General features: G+C 36.8%; 1 protein-coding gene across 3 annotated transcripts in view; it reads left to right on the forward strand.

Moving 5' to 3' along the window:
* ABCB7 (ATP binding cassette subfamily B member 7) overlaps positions 1-18,661 on the forward strand; it is a 124,196-nt gene that overhangs the window by 40,342 nt on the left and 65,193 nt on the right. For all 3 annotated transcript variants that reach the window (XM_003802223.2, XM_023508291.1, XM_023508290.1), the window contains exon 3: positions 3,234-3,320. In XM_003802223.2, the coding sequence (XP_003802271.1) occupies positions 3,234-3,320 (87 nt within the window). The remainder of the gene's footprint in view (positions 1-3,233; positions 3,321-18,661) is intronic.

Below are 18,661 nucleotides of genomic sequence, written 5' to 3' on the forward strand. Positions count from 1 at the left end.
GAGACAAGGGTCTTACTCTTGCTCAGGGTTATCTCAAACTCCTGAGCTTAAGTGATCTACCACCTTCGCCTCTCAGAGTACTAGGATTATAGTCATGAGCTGCTGCACCTACCCAAAGCTCTTCTTTCAAAGCTCCTCATCATTCTGTTCCCAGAGCTTTTGACCCACTTTTGTTACTCATAGGTCTTGGTTTAAATTTTACTTCTACAGAGAAGTCTACCCTGGCCACCCAGTCTAAGTAGCCAATCTTGTATTATCTCATAGCACCACCTAGTTTATCTGTCTTAGTCAATTTGGGCTGCTATAACAGAACACCATGACAAGGAAGCTTAAACAAACAATTGAAACCATTTCTCATGGTAGCAGAGGCTGAGAAATTTATTAAGCCTGTTAGAGCCCAGGAGGTTAATGATGCTGAGTTTACATATTGATGAAGGTTGTTTTTTTATTGACAATATAAATGAAAGACATCTTTTACAATTCCCAGCACTTTAAAATGAGACATAAAAATCTCTATGATAGAAAGGACTAGAAAAATTAGAAGATGATATAAATCCTGGGTGCTTCCTTTATTTTTTTCTCTGATTAATAATTATTTGTCATTAAGGCACAAGGTATTATTCTAATTTATGTAGGAGCTACAGAAATGAATTTTATTCTCCTTGGTTAAATAAGTTTGCCTAATATTCTCGTCCATAACACCACTAAATTTATTATATTTTAATTTTTTGCTTTGTTGAAGACCCATTACCTTGATAAAACTTGTTGTTTAGTCTTTTAGAGGAAAAAATGTCACAGACATTGTCAGACAAAAAAATTACCTTTTGAAGTTTTCCTTTTACAAAATGCTTTAAGAGTGTTGATCCAAAAATCAATAACCCAATTATTGCAATTAGCTTTTATGTCTCAAATAGTGAGAATAAGAAGGCACTTTTGCTTTTTGTAAAACTATTTTTATAGCTTGACCCAGAGCTGGTATTGTTATGCTATGTATTATGTTGATACACATTTGTGTTTATGAACAACTGTGTCCTTGTTCATAAATTATTATTATAGATACTGAAAAAGTATCTTTTTTGTTTATTTACATACTTTGTTTTTTGTACAGCTTGAGTTTGCCCTTGATTGAAATACTGTGCTTAATAGGTGTGAATTTACCCATCTCCTCCACCCAGGTTGATTTTCACTGAGATTTACTTCTATATGTGCACTTAAGTATTATTAATCAGTTAGTTCCAACTTGGTATTTAGTACATATGTTTATTTCTCCATTCTTGTGAAATTTCATTTAGAAGAATGGTTTCCAGGTTGTCACAAAAGATACTAGATTGCCATTTTTATGGCTGAGTAGTGCTACATAGTGTGCATATACCACCTTTTATTAATCCATTCATGTTATTGGTGGGCACTTGAATTGTTTCCACATCTTCGTGATTGTGAATTGTGCTGCTATAAACATTTGAGTGCAAGTGTCTTTTTTTTTTTTCAAGCAGATGAATTCTCTTTATTGTTTTTCATCTAGCCCTGCTCACAGAGGAAATAAGAAACTTAAAAGGAACATAAATCTTTTTGTTACTCTCATTTAATAATATTGATTAAATTCCTCCCCCGCCCCCGTATGTATATACCCAGTAGTAAGATTGCTAGATCAAATGGTAGAAGGTCCACTTTAAGTTCTTCCAGGTATCTCCATACAATTTTCCATAGACGTTGCATTAGAAAAAATGTCTTTTAAGCCATGTACTTCATTAGGTTTCTTTTTTTTTCTGAGACAGAGTCTCAGTATGCACCTCAATAGAGTGCCATAGCGTCACAGCTCATAGCAACTTCAAACTCTTGGGCTCCAGCTATTCTCTTGCCTCAGCCTCCCAAGTAGCTGGGACTACAGGCACCCGCCACAATTCCTGGCTATTTTTTGTTGCAGTTGTCATTGTTGTTTAGCTGGCCCCAGGCCAGGTTCAAATCCACCACCCTCAGTGTATGTAGCTGGTGCCATAACCACTATGCTGCAGGAGCCGAGCCTCATTAAGTATTTTTAATTGTGAAAACACTTTAAATATTAGGAAGCCCAAATTTTAAGCCTAATCTTTACTGTCTTGTTAAATATTATATTTTTTCAAATGACCTTATATTTCTCTAACTTACCTAGTAATCTTAAAGTGTTTTAAAAATTTTATAGTGAGTAAAATACTTGCATATTTGTAAGGCTAGTTGGGTGATTTGTAGATAGCTCTATTTTATAAGTGAACCCAATAAGCATTGAAATCTACCTTGCCCATGTGTAAGGCACTGTGGTATGTGCTGTGGGAGAGACAAAGATAAAAAACGTTTTTCCTAATCTCAGAAACTTTGTAATAGGAAATATAAAATATGTATGCAAATGACTACAGGATAAGGCAGAAGTATTAAGTATATTTAATATGAAGTATTAAAAAATGTATGCAAATGACTATAGGATAAGGCAGAAGTATTAAGTATATTTAATATGAAGTATCAAAAAATACCTTGTTTCTAGGTAAGTAATATGAGTCATCTAATATGAAGACTCAGTTGTGTAAAGTCAACTAACTGTATTAATTATAAAACAAAAATGTGGCTCAGGGCCCATAGCACAGGGGTTACTGCGCTGGCCACATGTACTGAGGTTGGCGGATTTGAACCTGGCCTGGGTCAGCTAAACAACAATGACACCTGCAACAACAACAACAAAAATAACCTGGCATTGTGGCGGGAGCCTGTGGTCCCAGCTGCTTGGGAGGCTAAGGCAAGAGAATTGCTTGAGCCCAAGAGTTTGAGGTTGCTGTAAGCAATGATGTCACGGCAGTCTACTGAGGGCTACATTGTGAAACTCTATCTCAAAAAAAAAAATGTATATACAAGGAAAGCAAGTGAGATATAAATTAACTATATAATATAGGTGCTTTCGAGTAATGGAATAACAGATTATCAGCACTGTATAAATCAAGTAGAAGTGTAACACAATGTTTAAATATTAATAATCTTTAATTAATGTTTAAACATTTAAAAACTAGAGAAAGTAACTTCTATATGAGTATTATATTTCAATATTCCTTGTATTAATTTAGCTATAAACTAATTCTGATGGTATTTAGCCAAGTTTTACCTCTGAATTTGTTTTGAGGACATTCATTAGTTTAGACTGTCTAAGCTAGATTTTTAAACATCTTTAATTTTTTAATGCTAATGAATTGCTTGATATCATCTTCAACTAGGCTCTCCAGGCTTGGCCACTGATAGAAAAGAGGGCATGTTGGCATGGTCATGCAGGAGGAGGACTCCACACAGATCCAAAAGAAGGGGTAAGAGCCAATAACAAGTAACTGGAAATTTTTGTTGATGATTATGATTACATGGAAAGCATATATATTTAAGATAACCATATTCTAGTATATTTTGATTGACTCATCTAATTGCATGTTCTCTAATGCAAAATGTTATGAATTTACTATGGTTACATAGATGAGATTTCCTGAAGCTTATAAAACAAACAGAAATTCAGAATTGACTAAAAAGAAGATATTTGTCATCTCATATGTTTTAGGTCTTTAAAGTAGCATCAGTTAAGGCTATTATGTAATTTTATCCTGATAAATAAGTAGGCAAGATTAGATTAGCATTTACAAGTAGTTTGTGGGTGTGTTTAAAAGTTAATGTTTTTATACAATTAGAAAGATTCTAGAGTATCCCTTAGCTTCATGATAAATTCTCTATATACCCAATCCATTTAATTATCCATATTCTTTTTTCTTTTTTTGAGACACAGTTTTACTCTGTTGCCCCAGGTAGAGTGCAAAGGCATCATTACTGGTTACCATAACCTCAAACCTGGGCTGCAGCAATCCTGCTTTAGCCTTCTGAGTAGCTGGGACTACAGGCACATGCCACCACACCCAGCTAATTTTTTTTCTCCTTTTTAGTAGAGCCAAGGACTTGCTCTTGCTCAGGCTCGTCTCCAACTCCTAAACTCAAGTGATCTCCCCTCCTCAGCTTCCCATAGTGCTCGGATTATAGGCATGAGCTGCTTCATCCAGCCTAATTGTCCATATATTTAATCTTTACTATGCATTATACAGGTATGCTAAGCAGTAGGGCCACTGAAATGAAAAGATTTAATTGCACCACGCTTTTTCTAAGTGAGTGAAAAAGTCATCAGAGTACTGTTATACAATTCATTTGCCCCTTTTTCTTTGAACTTGCCTCTTTATTTTCTTCCTCTTGCTTGACCTAATCAGTGTGTGTGTGTGTGTGTGTGTGTAGTATCTCAGTGAAAATAACGTTTTCACAGATGATGGTCAAGAACAAACTACATATAAAAGTACCCTTCAAATTGTAGAGAGATAAATAAATATTGCTTTATTAGTAGGAAATAATTGGCAAGAAAAGCTTTTCAAGGCTTTTTTTCCTCTCTTTCCTTGATTCCCAATGTATGTCTTTTCTTTCAAGGAACTCAAAACACTTCACATTCATGTTTCTGTCCCATTTTTGTATATTACTGTCCTTTATGACTATCTTTAGAAACAGCAAAATAACATAAAATAGAACTTTAAAAAATTAAGTCAAATAGTGAGATTTGTTTATCTGTGCATTAGTTTTTGGCATGCTATTTCAGTTTTAAGGATTCTCTGTCATGAAGAACTCTTAGGGATAATTGCTAACAATGCTTAACAGAACCAAAAATATGTTGACTAAAAAAGGAGAAGCAGTCAATTATCTTCTGCTCAAACAATATAAACTTTAAGGTAGTTTCTTTCTTTTCAATCTAGAATAAAGGAAAACTCATTACAGTATTTTATATTTGGTCTTTGCTTTTTGATTCTTTTTTGTATTACTTTAGCCTTGTTAGCTAAATGGAATCATGGAATAGAGCTTGAGGGGTATACAAGAAAAAAGAGCGTATGGAGTTGTAGTTAAGAGCCTGAGCTCTGGAGCCAGATTACCTAAATTTAAATGATGTCTCCAACAATTCCTAGTGGAATGACCTCAAGCAAGTTACTTAATCTTTTTGTGCTTCAGTTTATTCATCTGAAAAATGAGGATGATATTAATACCAAAGGGAGTTTAAATGAGCTACCTTCTTACATGTTAAAGCTCTTAAGTAGTGCCTAGTACATAAAAAGTGCTCAGTAAACATTAGCTACTGTTATTATAATATGAAATTGTAAGGCCTGTCCTCTAATATAATCTATTAACTTAAAAAAAGTATATATTGAATACCTGCTTTGTGCTAAACTACATGCTAAGTCCTAGACATATAATAATGAACAAGACAAAGACTCAGCTGTCTAGAAACTTAGTTTAGATGGTAGAGTATCTAAATTGCCACATAGAAGTGTTATCACTCTGAAAAATAATAGATTTTACCTGAAATCTTTTGTTTTACTATTTATTTATTTAGAGACAAGGTCTCACTATGTTGCTCAAGCAGGTCTTGGACTCCTAGGTTCAAGCAATCCTCCTTCCTCACTTTCCCAAGTATGTAGGACCAAGGGCATATGCCACCATGCCTGGTTTTGCTTTATTTTTTACTCATTTTCACTTAACAACAATTAGTCAACATTAATAATACTTCTCAGAAGGTATTGAAAACCTCTATTTATCCAGTGCAGCCATCATAAAGGGCTTGTGATAAAGGAATAACAATGTCTATATTTGAAAACTTCTGTTTGTAAAAGACAAACTAAAGAATTATTTGTTTTATATATAATCTTAAGATTTTTTAAGTATTTTAGAGTTTTACTCCTGCATTTAAATTTTTATTTTATATGCTTCTTTTGAAGAATTATCTGTTACTAAATTTAGTTAGCCCTGTGCTCCTAGTAAGAACACAAATAATGCATAATTTAGTGAAAGGACTACTTCCCAGACTTTTTTATGTTAGAAACACCTTCTCTACTACCATGTTTCCCCGAAAAGAAGATAATGTCTTATATTTATTTTTTCTCAAGAAGACACACTATGGCTTATTTTCAGGGAATGTCTTCCTCTCCCTACCGAAATGCATGTGGTTATGCAGATATGCTGCATAGCCACGCCCATCACTAGGTCTTATTTTTCGGGGTAGGGCTTATATTTAACAAATGCATAGAAATTCTGCTAGGGCTTATTTTTTGGGTAGGTCTTATTTTTGTGGAAACATGGTAGTTAGTAGTTTTAGAAGAGAAATTAGGATTTACTAGAGTAATCAGAGAGCTTTGGTATAAATCTTGATATGATCATAAGAAATGAAACAATGATTTTGAGTATTAAAAACTGGAGATTAGGAGGCTCCAAAATGGCAAACTAGAGACATGTCATAAGCCACTCTCAGTGAAACTGGGAAGTCTCCATCCACTTCCATCTGAATCATCTTGCCAAAAACACTATGATGGCACAGTGAGATGGCATGCGATACCAGGAGCTGAGAAAGATAAAATGGGTGGGAGCCCTGCACAGAAAGTGGGTGCAAGGGGACAGAGTGTACATATGGAATCCCTAGCAGATTAAGTACGCTGGAGATTCTCTTCCAAGTCCCCGCAGTACCCTGTAGGGTCAGACTGGAGATTGAATTAAACTCTGGGAGGGTCTATACTTCCAGGCCTGGGATGTGGCATGAAACAAGGCAGGAAGTAAGGTCCCATAGGACTCTATTTTCCATAGAAGCTGGCCCTTTGTCAGAGGGATAAAGTGCATACTACTTCTTTAGGATGGAGTCAGAGGCTTAAACCTAGGCCTTCATAGGAGTAGTGCCTTCTGGGCATCCTACCACTGTGGGAGAGCTACAGGGAAGGAGAGGAAAGTGTTGAAACCTTGAGTTGGCTGGCAACTCACAGGGCCACAGTTTGGAGTAGTCTCCCATAGTCCCTGTTCATACTAGCTTTGATTCCACCTGCTATGCTTGTACAGCCACCCCTACCTAGGCTGACTCCCAGAGAGACATGGCCAAGTTGGGCAGATCCTGCCTCGCACACAGATCCCACTGTGGCCACCAGGGAACTGTTCGGATGGCCAAGGCACACCCCTCAGAAAGTCTGGCATAAGTTTCAGGACTTTGTCTCCCCCACATTGTGAGGATTCAACTTGTATAGCATCCACACTCAGATTAAAATAAAAAAAGTCAGGAAAATAAGACCAGGACTCCATGGCAACAAATTAGTAACTTCCTGCCCCCACCACATCCAGAAGCAGATGTAGTTGTTTTTTTATTTGTTTCTCTCTTTCTTTTTTAGTTCATTTTTAAATTCAGGAGCACCAGCCAGTATCCTTAAAAAAAAAAAAAAAACAAATAAACAAATCTTCTTTTCTTTCTCATTTCCTAATCCTGCAGTCACCTGTTATCCATGCCCCTCCCCCATATATATATATATTAGCTTTTTGTTCTTCTCTTGCTTTTTTTTTTTTGTTTCGGCCTTTTTTGGTTATTTTTCTATTTTTCTCATCTTTCTCTCATTATGCCCTTAGAAAACCAACATGTTTTATTTGTTTTCTTTTGCTTTTTGTTTTTTTGGACATAGTCTCACTCTGGGGCCCAGGCTAGAGTTCCATGGCTTTGGCTTGGCTCATGACAGCCTCAAAACCCTAGGGTTGGGTAACTCTCCTACTTCAAAAGATTGGATAGGACAACAGGTCTTTGCAACAGTGCACAGCTGATTTTTTCCCTATATTTGGTAGAGGCAGGGTCTCACTATTTTTCAGGCAGGTATCAAGCGCATAACTTTGGGTCATTCTCTCTCTCTGGCCCCCTATAGAGTTGGGATTCCTTGTATAGGCCACCCCACCAAGCCTATTACTGGTATCTTTTTTCCTATCTTCTGTCTTTGTTGTTATTTTTCTTTCTCTTTCTTTATCTCTTACTTTCTTTACTCTCCCTTTCATCCCTCTCTCAAAAGGACATTTCAACATCAAAGCATAGAGATGAGAATGATTAAGGAGAAGGAGGAAGTAAGAGAAGAAAGTAGGGGAAGGAAATAAGCAAGAAAACACTGCACATGAGGGGGAACCAACAAAAATAATCCAACAACATGAAAAATCAGAGCACATCAACCTCATACAAGGGACCACGATGTGGCTACTACAGATGTTCTCATGTATAAAGGAATCATAAATATGACAGAAATGGAATTTAGAATATGGATGGCAAAAAGGAAAGTAGAAAACAACCAAAAGGAAATAAAAAAATTGATCTAAGAAATGAAAGAAATACATGATGAAATTCAAGAGGATATAATGGAGCTTAAAGAATTGAAGTAGTCATTCAGGGAGTTTTAATTTATAGTAGAAAGTTTCAAAAACAGATTAAGCCATAAAGAAGAATCTCAGTGCCTGAAGACAAAGCTCTTGAGCTAACACAGTAGTTTAAAAAGGCAAAAAAGTAGTGAGTAAAAGCAGGGTGATCTCTTAGATAATTATAGGATTACACCAAGCATACAAATGTACAAATTATCGGTATCCCTGAAGAAGAGAGATGCAGAGGCATGGAAACCCTACTGGAGGATATCATAACTGAAAATTTCCTAAGCATCATCAAAGATTTCAGACACACTCATTCTAGATGGGTGTCAAACCCCAGTTCATCTCAGTTCAAACAGAGCATCTCCTAGACACATTGTAATTAACCTGGCCAGTGTCAAAATGCAAGAGAACATTCTGCAAGCAGCCAGGCATAAGCAGCAACTTACCTACGATGGTAAAAACATTAAGGTGACAGTGGATTTTTTTTTTTTTTTTGAGACAGAATCTCACTCTATTTCCCCAGGTAGAATGCCATGGCATCACCGTAGCTGACAATAGCCTTAAACTCTTGGGCTCAAGAGAGCCTCTTGCCTCAGCTTCCCAACTAGTTGGTACTACAGGCATGCAGCACTGTATCCAGTGAGTTTTATTTTTTTTCTGTTTTTAGTAGACATGGGGTCTCATTCTTTCTCAGCCTGGACTCTTAATTCCTGGGATCAAGCAATCTCCTTAGCTCAGCCTCCCAGAGTATTAGGATTACAGGCAAGAGCCATCATGCCCAGGCAACAGTGGATTTTTGGGTAGAAATTTTATAAGCCATGAGAGAGTAGTCACCTGTCTTCAGTCTTCTCAAAGCAAACAACTTTCAGCCTAGAATCCTATATCCTGCTAAACTAAGTTTCAGATACAATGGAGAAATCAAATCTTTTACTGAAAAACAAACATTGAGGAAATTTGGCACAGTATGACCAGCTCTGCAAGAAGTACTCAGACCCGTACAGTACACAGATCACCACAGTGGGCCACCAGCAAAGGAAAGACACCCAAAAGCTAAAGGATAAAGCCTAGCTTTCACAGTGACCCAAGTGATAAAACTAGGCAATAGACTTTCATAAAACAAAACAAAACAAACTCTACCATACTTATCTATTCTTTCAGTAAATGTGAATGGCCTGATTACCTACTTAAGAGGCACAGGTTGGCTGATTGGATTAAAAAGAATAAGCCAACTATATGCTGTCTTCAGGAAACACATCTAACCTCCCCCTCAAGGACGTAACAAGACTCTGGGTGAGGGATTGAGAAATTTCAGTATTTCAGGCAAATGGAAATCAGAAGAAAGGAGAGGTCGCATTTTTATTTTCAGATACAAATGGATTAAAAGCAACAAAAGTAATGAAAGACAAAGATGGTCACTATACACTAGTCAAGGAAACAATACAAGAAGAGGACATTGCAATTCTAAATATATATGCACCCAACTTGAGTGCACCCACATTTACAAAATGAACCCTAACCAGTCTGAACAACATGTTATCCTGCAACACCACAATAGCTGGGGACTTCAGTACCGTACGGAAAGAACTGATCAGATCCTCCAAGTAGAAGCTAAAAAAAAAAAAAAGAAAGAAAGAAACAATGGATTTAAACAAGAAGTTATACCTTATATCTTTTCAGACCATACAGGTATAAAGGTAGAACTCAACTCCAACGAAAAACCTTCATCTCCACACATGCTAAACGACAGCTGGGTCAAAGAAGAGATAAAGAAATAAATTATTAGATGCCTTGAACAAAACAACAGTGAAGCCATGAGCCATCAAAACTTGTGGGATGCTGCAAAAGTAGTCCTAAGAGGGAAATTTATTACATTAAATTCCCATATCAAAAAATAAGAAATAGCCTATATTACAAACCTAATGAATCATCTCATGGAAATGAAAAGGAAGAGCAATACAATCCCATACCTGGTAGAAGAAAGTAAATAACCGAAATTAGATCAAGTTTTAATTATATTAGAAACAGAAGACCTATTCAGAACAACAACAAAAAAAAAGTTGGTTCTTTGAAAAGAAGAATAAAATCAACAAACCCTTGGCCAGTGGCTCAGCTTCTGTAGCTCAGCAGCAAGGGCAGCAGCCACATATACCAGAGCTATTGGGTTCGAATCCAGCCTGGGTCTGCCAAACAACAATGACAATTACAACCAAAAAATAGCCAGGTGTTGTGGCAGGCACCTGCAGTGCCAGCTACTTGGGAGGCTGAGGCCAGAGAATCACTTAAGCCCAAGAGTTTGAGGTTGCTGTGAGTTGTGATGCCATGGCACTCTACCAAGGGCAACATAGTGAGACTGTCTCAAAAAAAAAAGAAAAGAAAAGAAAAAGAAAAAACTCTTGGCCAGATTAACTAGAGAAAGAAAAGTAAAGTAAGATCTCTAATAACCTTAATCAGGAACAGAAAAGGGGAAATAATAAGAGTGTATAACATAGTGATACAAAAGATCACCACTGATTACCACAAATAACTCTGTGCCCAGAAATGTGGAAGAAATAGACCAATACCTAGAATCGTACTACCTCCCTAAACTTAACCAGGAAGAAGTAGAACTCTTGAACAAGCCAGTATCAAACACCAAAATTCCAAAAACAATAAAAAAAACCTTCCAACAAAGTCATTTAGCTTGGTGCCCGTAGCACAGTGATTATGGTGACGACCACATACACGGAGGCTGGGGGGTTCAAACCCAGCCCGGGCCTGCTAAACATCAATGACAAGTGCAACAAAAAATAGCTGGGTGTTGTGGCGGGTGCCTGTAGTCCCAGCTACTTGAGAGGCTGAGGCAAGAGAATAGCTGGAGCCCAAGAGCTTGAGGTTGCTGTGAGCTGTGATACTACAGCACTCTACCCAGGGTGACATAGTGAGACTCTATCTCAAAAAGAAAAAGTCCTGAACAGACAGTTTTATACCAGAATTCTACTGAAACGTCAAAGAAAAGCTTTTACCTATGTTGGAGAACCAGTTCCAAAACACTGAAGGAAGAAAGTCTTCCCAGCTCCTTCTGTGAAGCAAACATTACCCTGATACCCAAATCAGGAAAGGACTCAACAAAAAAAGAGAACCACAGACCAAATATCATTAATGAATGTTGATGCAAAAATATTCAAGCAACATATTAAAAAAAACACCACAATCAAGGGCTTTTATCTCAGGGGCGCAAGGTGGGTTCAACATACATCTGTTCGTAAATGTAATTTACCACATAAACAGAAGCAAAAACCAAAACTATATGATCCTCTCAATAGCTGCAGAAAAAGCACTGGACAGAATTCAGCATCTTTTCCTGATGAGAACACTTAAGAAAATAGGCATAGAGGGGACACTTCTTAAACTGATAGAAGCCATCTATGACAAACCCACAGCCAATATCATAGACCTAACAAAGTATGTGAAGGATCTCTACAGAGATAATTATGAAGACCTGAAAAAAAGGAGTAGCAGATGTTAAGACATGAAAGAACATTCCATTCTTATGACTGACAAGATTCAACTTTGCTAAGAGGTGTATATATCACCCAAAGTGATATACATATTTAAAGCAATCCCTATTAGAGCACCAACATCATACTTTGAAGAACTTAGGAAAAAGTAGGACTTTGTTTCATATGGAAACAGAAAATAAATCCAACTAGCCAATGCAACTCTAAGAAATAAAAACAAATCCGGAGGCATCACATTACCAGACTTCTGGTTATAGAATAAGTTTATAGTGATTAAAACAGCATAGTATTGGCATGAAAGTAGAGTCAGATATCCAGGGAACATAATAGAAAACCTAGAAATGAAACCAGCCTCAGATTGTCATGTGATTTTTATTAAACCAACAAAAGCATACCTTGGGGGAAAAAAGCTCTATTTAATAAATGGTGCTGGGAGAACTGATTAACTACATATAAAAGACTGAAACTGAACCCATACCTTAAACTACCTACAATAATTAACTTATACTGGGTAAAAGATAATCTGAGACACAAAACTATAAAAACTCTAGAGGAAATTGTGGGAAACACCGTTAATGATACTGAACTGGGGAAAGATTTTATGAAGAACACCTGATTGGCAGTAGCAACAACAAAAATAAATTTGGGACCTGCCGAAGCTTAAAAGCTTCTGCACAGCTAAGGATGTAATAAACCAAGCAAATAGACTACCTTCAGAATGGGAGAAGAAATCCACGTGTTATGTATCTGACAAAGGGCTAACAACCAGAATCTACAAAGAACTCAGCAAGTCGACAAGAAAAAAGAAAATAACCCAATTAATGACTGGACAAGAGGCATGAATAGAACCTTCTCCCAAGAAGACAGAAGAATGCCCAGCAAACACATGACAAAATGCTCATCATCCCTAGTCATAAGTGAAATGCAAATCACAACAGCCTTGAGGTATCACCTGACCACAGTGAGTATAGCCTATATCACAAAGTCCCAAAGCTGTAGATGTTAGTGTGGGTATAGAGAGAAGGGAGCATTTATACATTGTTGGTTGGATTGCAAACTAGTACCACCTTTTTTGGAAAGATGTATGGAGTATCCTCAAAGAGCTAAAAGTAGACTGTCCACTTGATCCTACAATCCTATTACTAGGTATATACCCAGAATAAAAAAAGGACACTTGCAGGGCAGTGCCTGTGGCTCAAAGGGGAGTAGGGCGCCAGCCCCATGTGCCGGAGGTGGCGGGTTTAAACCCAGCCCTGGCCAAAACTGCAAAAAAAAAAAAAAAAAAAAAACACTTGCACATAAAAGTTTATAGCAGTTCAATTCACAATTGCCAAGATGTGGAAATAAGCCAAGTGCCCAAACTGTGCTGTTTTTATATATATACCATGGAATACTGTGCAGCTATAAAAATTATGGAGATATTACATCTTTTATAATTACCTGGATGGAGTAAAGAGCATTCTCTTTGGCAGAGTATCTCAAGAATGGAAAAGCAAGCACCCTATATACTCAATACTTACGTGAATATAACAGATGAATGGCTACAGGCTCGTGAGAGAAAAGCACAGTTAAATTTAAGTAAAAGGTAAGGGAGGGAGTGAGCTCAGTAACTTCCCACCAAATGGGTACAATGTTAGGGGTATGTGTCACACCTGTCAGATGAAGGACTCAACTACAACTCATATGCTTCCTGACAAATACAAATAATTTAACCCAATCGTATATACCCTTATACTAATTTAAAAAACTGGAGGATTGAGGAAATAGTAGGATAATGAGTCTCTAGGCTTGTTAAAATTAGTGGTCACACAGACCAGTGGACAAGAATACTTGGATGACATGCAGTAGCTGATTTCTATCTCTGATTCCACATGATGGTCATTTGATTTGTCAAATCGTATTTCCTTTGGTATAGAAAATTCACTGTCCAATGTGAATATCAATCTCAGTAAGATTTTTATTATAAATTATTAAATAGACTGTTGGGTACAAATCCATCTCATGTGTACTATAATCCATTTATGAAAAAGGCCTAATCACCACTTGAATAAATGCTTCATTGAAATTTCAGACCAACAGAGGTTGGAAAACAAACCCTGTGTTATAGAGAAAGTAATCATAATCACAGAGCCTTTCGTAACAATTAAATACATGTTTTTCTTTCCCATCTCAAACTCACTATATCCCAAATAATATTAGGATAATTTTTCAGTTATCCTCTGGATTTTTCACTTACATAGCTACTAAGCTTTTCTTCTTTTTACGTAGCTTTTATCAAGCCACTATTAACCCTAATGGTTCTGAAGTAGTGGTTTCAATTAATCCTTTAATTGCAGTTGTTGGGTTGAAGAGATAGTTCTCTTCTCTGGACAGTTTGCTTTTCCCTTGAAATTGTAGGCGCATCCAAATTCTCTGCCAAATTGGTTCTTTAGGGAGAAAATATTTAGCCTATGGCCCATATTTTTACAAAATCGATAGCATTCCAAAATTTTTTTTGTATTTTTTTCTTCCTCACCACAAGTTTTGCTCCAAGTTGTTTCTTTCTAAATCCATCCCTTAATTCTGTGAGTTAGTACATTTCTTGCTATTAGAATTTAGGAATGACTGTAAAACCAGAATTCTTAGATAAATTCCTCATCAGCTGAAGAAAAGGTGATTCTGGTCCCTTGATCAAAAGATGATCGATCATTTTCTTTTTTATTATTCTTTACTTTTCTTATCAAAGCCCACTGGGCTTCACTCTCTTGAAAGGAATAAGCTACTGGTAGAAAAATATTCTGTTGTCTTAGTACTTGACAACTTTTTCTGGTGAGAAATATAAAGTTACCCACCTGAGAAGCAAAGCATGTAATTTATTAATATACAGTTATCTTTAATAGCTGAAAATTCTAGCAAATGAGTGGCTCTTGTTCTTACGCTCTGTCCACATGATTATTAGCTGTAGACATCTACTTATACTACATTTGGCCCTAAGATACTGCTTTTCTCCCTTAGATCACACTGTTGAATTGAGTACTGCTGTCTAAGTAGTATGATTAATGGCTTTCCAGTTGGTAGATTGGATGTGGGGATCTTCCCTGGTTCGTAGCTCCCAGTGCCAGGAATGTGCACTGGTGCCTAGCCAATCATGCAATGATACAAACCAATCACAATTACATACATTTATTGCAGAACAAAGGCAATAGACTACAAGGATAATATAAATATATCTCAGAGAACGAAATCGGTCCTTCTCCATAAGTGGAGAAAAGACCCAGAAGTCTGATAACACATTGTCTTTTATAAGCTAACTTAGCTAACTAGTTTGTCTTGCTTTTCCATGGCAGGACTGGATGTTGCTTCCTACTTTTGGGGTAATTAAAAGGTTGAGGATACATAACAAACTTCTTAACCCAAATCTTCCTGAAGAACCCATGGGGGTTTTAATTTGCAATTTTAATTATATGATGATGGGACCAATGAGCCTAGGTCACTGTGAAGTCACTAAGGGCTCCTCACTATTTTGACTGGAGAACAGTCCCTAGCTATAGCTTGATTCCTACTCTCTGCCCTTAGCCACTCCCCTTTGTTTTCCATCCAATCAAAGAGAGAAGCTAGGAATGAGTATGTTGTTCAGTTTGATGTGAACATTCTAGATTGTATATAGAGTCAGCACATTGTACCCCATAAATGCAGTAATATACACATTTATGATCTAATAAAAAAATAAAAAGAGAAGCTAGGGTGGGATGGTATGTCTCCTCTCAGGCTCTGTTGCTCCTAGTTGAAGCTGGGTGCCAAAAGAGCACATCTTGCCCTGCCAGTTAGAAAGAGAGAAGCTGGTGGTCAAGAGGGCACATCTTTACCACTCAAGCATGGCAGTCTTGGAGGGCAGAATGGGCTATGTATGTTGTCAAGACAGCAGTACTGCTGGAATAGAGTTGCTGGCACATTGAGGGCCTATTCTGCCTGAAACTGTGGCCATGCTTGGTGCGGGGCACAAGTAGGTAATACCCAAACCAAGCCAGCATTGCTCAACACAGTTATACCCTGTTGAGTGTGTTAGATACTTCCAGTTTTAGTTGGCCCACTATGTTATGATTTTGTTTTTTTATCTTCCTGTGTACAAGTAGACATTCCTTTCATTATTTCTATTTATCTAGCTAGGCTCATGAAGCTTATGGATCTATATATGGTAGAAACTCCATAGTTGACCACATTCCTACATTGACCACCTCCTTACATTGACCTAAGGGACATAGACTGGACATGTACCACATGTACAAATAAGTACAGTAGCCTGGTTCCTTACATTGCCCACCTCTGTATATTGACCAGTTTGTTACAGTCCCTTGGTTGGTAAACTTAAAGAGGTTCTACTCTTGAAGAACTCTGTACAAAGATGTGGTGCCTTAATAAATTAAGTATTGGGTGTACTTACACAATAGTAATAGGAATTTTTACTCCCCAGAGCTTTAGGAAGCTGAGACAGGATGATTACTTGAGGCTAGAAGTTCAAGACTAGCTTGAGTGATAGAGTGAGACTCTCTCTCTCTCTCTCTCTCTTTTTTTTTTTTTTTTAAAAGAGCTCACAGCAACCTCAAAATCTTGGGCTTAAGCGATTCTCTTGACTCAGCCTCCTAAGTAGCTGGGACTACAGGCACCTGCCACAACACCCGGCTATTTTTTGTTGAGGTTGTCCTCGTTGTTGAGCAGGCCTCAGCCCAGGTTCGAACCCGCCAGCCCCAATATATGTGGCTGGCAACAAAACCACTATGCTACAGGCGCCACGCTGAGACCCTGTCTCTTAAAAAGAAAAATAAAATTGCCCTCATGTGTTTGAGAATAAATACATCAATTAGTTTAATAAGTATTTATAGAGCATTGCTTTTGATATCAATTTTTTTCCCTTGGCACCTGCTTTTTTCTTCTTGAGCCAACTTGTTTTCAGTTACTTTAAACTCTGATAGCTCATTGACATTTCTGAAATTTTTCTTCTAAACTCATTTCTAGAAAAAAGTAAATACAATGTTATTACTATTCAAAGATCTTAGTAAGCCAGTTGAATTCCTTCTTTTGTTACTCTTGTATTTTTCCCTTGAATCTAATTGCTTTCCTTTAATTATGCCTATCTAATTTCAATATATAGTTGAGACCTTTCTAAAATCTTTCATTCCTTATACTAACAACAGTGCTGCTTTTACATTGTAATAGGGCTTCAAATGTCAATTCTGTGTTCTAAATTGAAAGCTATTTAACTACAGCAGGGAGACCATGTTATACAATGTTCTGTTAGCAGAGAAGGAAAGTAGATTTCTTCCTACTTTTGCTGGCCATTTCTTGCTATTTCTAGAGTGTTCGGTCTTAAAGCTCTTCTGTTGGCATAATATAGTCATCACAGGTAATGTTTTTAAAATAACTTTAAAATTCTATTTACTGTAAAAATAAGCAAAAAGTTAAAGGATTTTATGATTTCTTATGCATATGGGAGGGTAAAGAAAAACTTAGGGTGTCATCCATTTGCTAGTTCAGGAATTTTGACCCTTGAGAAAGAATTTGAATTTCCTTAAATCATTGTTTGATTTTTTTCCATGTGTTATCAAGTAATTACTCTTTCTACTGTGCTTTTTTAAATAACCTGATTTCTTGTCATCTTCCTTGACTATTTCCACCCTTTCTTTAAAAATGCTATTTGTATTATCTACTTATACCCTATTGAGTCAGGCTGAAAATAAATAGTTGATATGATGATGATGATATCTAATTCAGTCTTAAGCTAGTGGCTGGTCTCTTTCAGCTTTAGATAACCCTTTTGTCTTTCAGGATTACCACTGAGTGTCTGATATGAGTTAACTGGTGACTTTGAAAGGTGGTATATTGTCTTTCAGGGTCTGTGTTGAGGCCACCAATACTATTTTTCTCTTGTGTGACTGGAATATGTTGGTTTAAAATTCTTTGAAAATGTGTCTCAGCCTCTGACATGCCTCTTTGATTTGGCCTCTACTTTTTTTTTTTAAAAAAGATGTTATTTTCCAAACTTTATAGTTTATTTAAACTAACTGAAGTCATGTACTTTACAACTTAATGGACGCATAACGCCTGATTATACAACTTTAGAACCCATTTTGTTAAATGAAGTGATGACATTTTGTGTACTATTAAGCCAACTAGAATAATTTTCTTACTCTTAGCCATAACTTCTCTATGTCCTTATTGAAAACAGTTCTGGGGTGTGTTGTACAAGGTTTTGATAGGAGAGAGTGTTTCTAAAGATATGTGAAAACAGAGCCTTTTTTCACACTATTCCATCAAGAAAATAAGATAGACAAAAACTGGTGAAATGGGAAAGTGGTTGAAATGCCCCAGTTGATGTTAATTGTTACAGGAAGACAAGGCCCAAAGGAGAGAAATAGTACCCAAACACCACGTTTATGAGAGGAAGGGCTTTATTCACCAGTTGGGAGCTTACGGCATACAAGAATTCCAAATGGCCATGCTCCCTGACTGACTTGGTCTTTCCCTTTTTATTGATAGTCAAAAAGTTCCACCTCACAGGTACCCTTCTCATTGGCCAGTTTGAATCAAGTGGGAGATGCTATTCCAGCCCCTACAGAACTACAGGATTTCACAGAACTTGGGAATTTCTAAGTTTCAAATTCCCAAGAGCTGAGTCACCATGGAGAGGACCTTGCAGGTATATCCTTGTGGTCTCCTTGAGAAGACCTGTTCTCCTAGACCTCACCCTTCTCGGTATCCTCTCTCAATATAATGCGTTAAATTATGTTTATTTCATAAAAGTTCAAGTGAATTTTAAAATTACTGCCTTACTCCCTTTTTTTAATGCCTTACCAGTTGTAAGAGTCTATGTACATGTGTCTATAAAATAAAACATTAAGAAGTATACTTTTAACATTTCATATTTCTGCCATCTTATATATTTAAAGCAGCTCAGAAAG

The sequence above is a fragment of the Otolemur garnettii genome, unplaced genomic scaffold (assembly GCF_000181295.1).
Source record: "Otolemur garnettii isolate 467f Iridium unplaced genomic scaffold, OtoGar3 scaffold00239, whole genome shotgun sequence".
Classification (NCBI taxonomy): domain Eukaryota; kingdom Metazoa; phylum Chordata; class Mammalia; order Primates; family Galagidae; genus Otolemur; species Otolemur garnettii.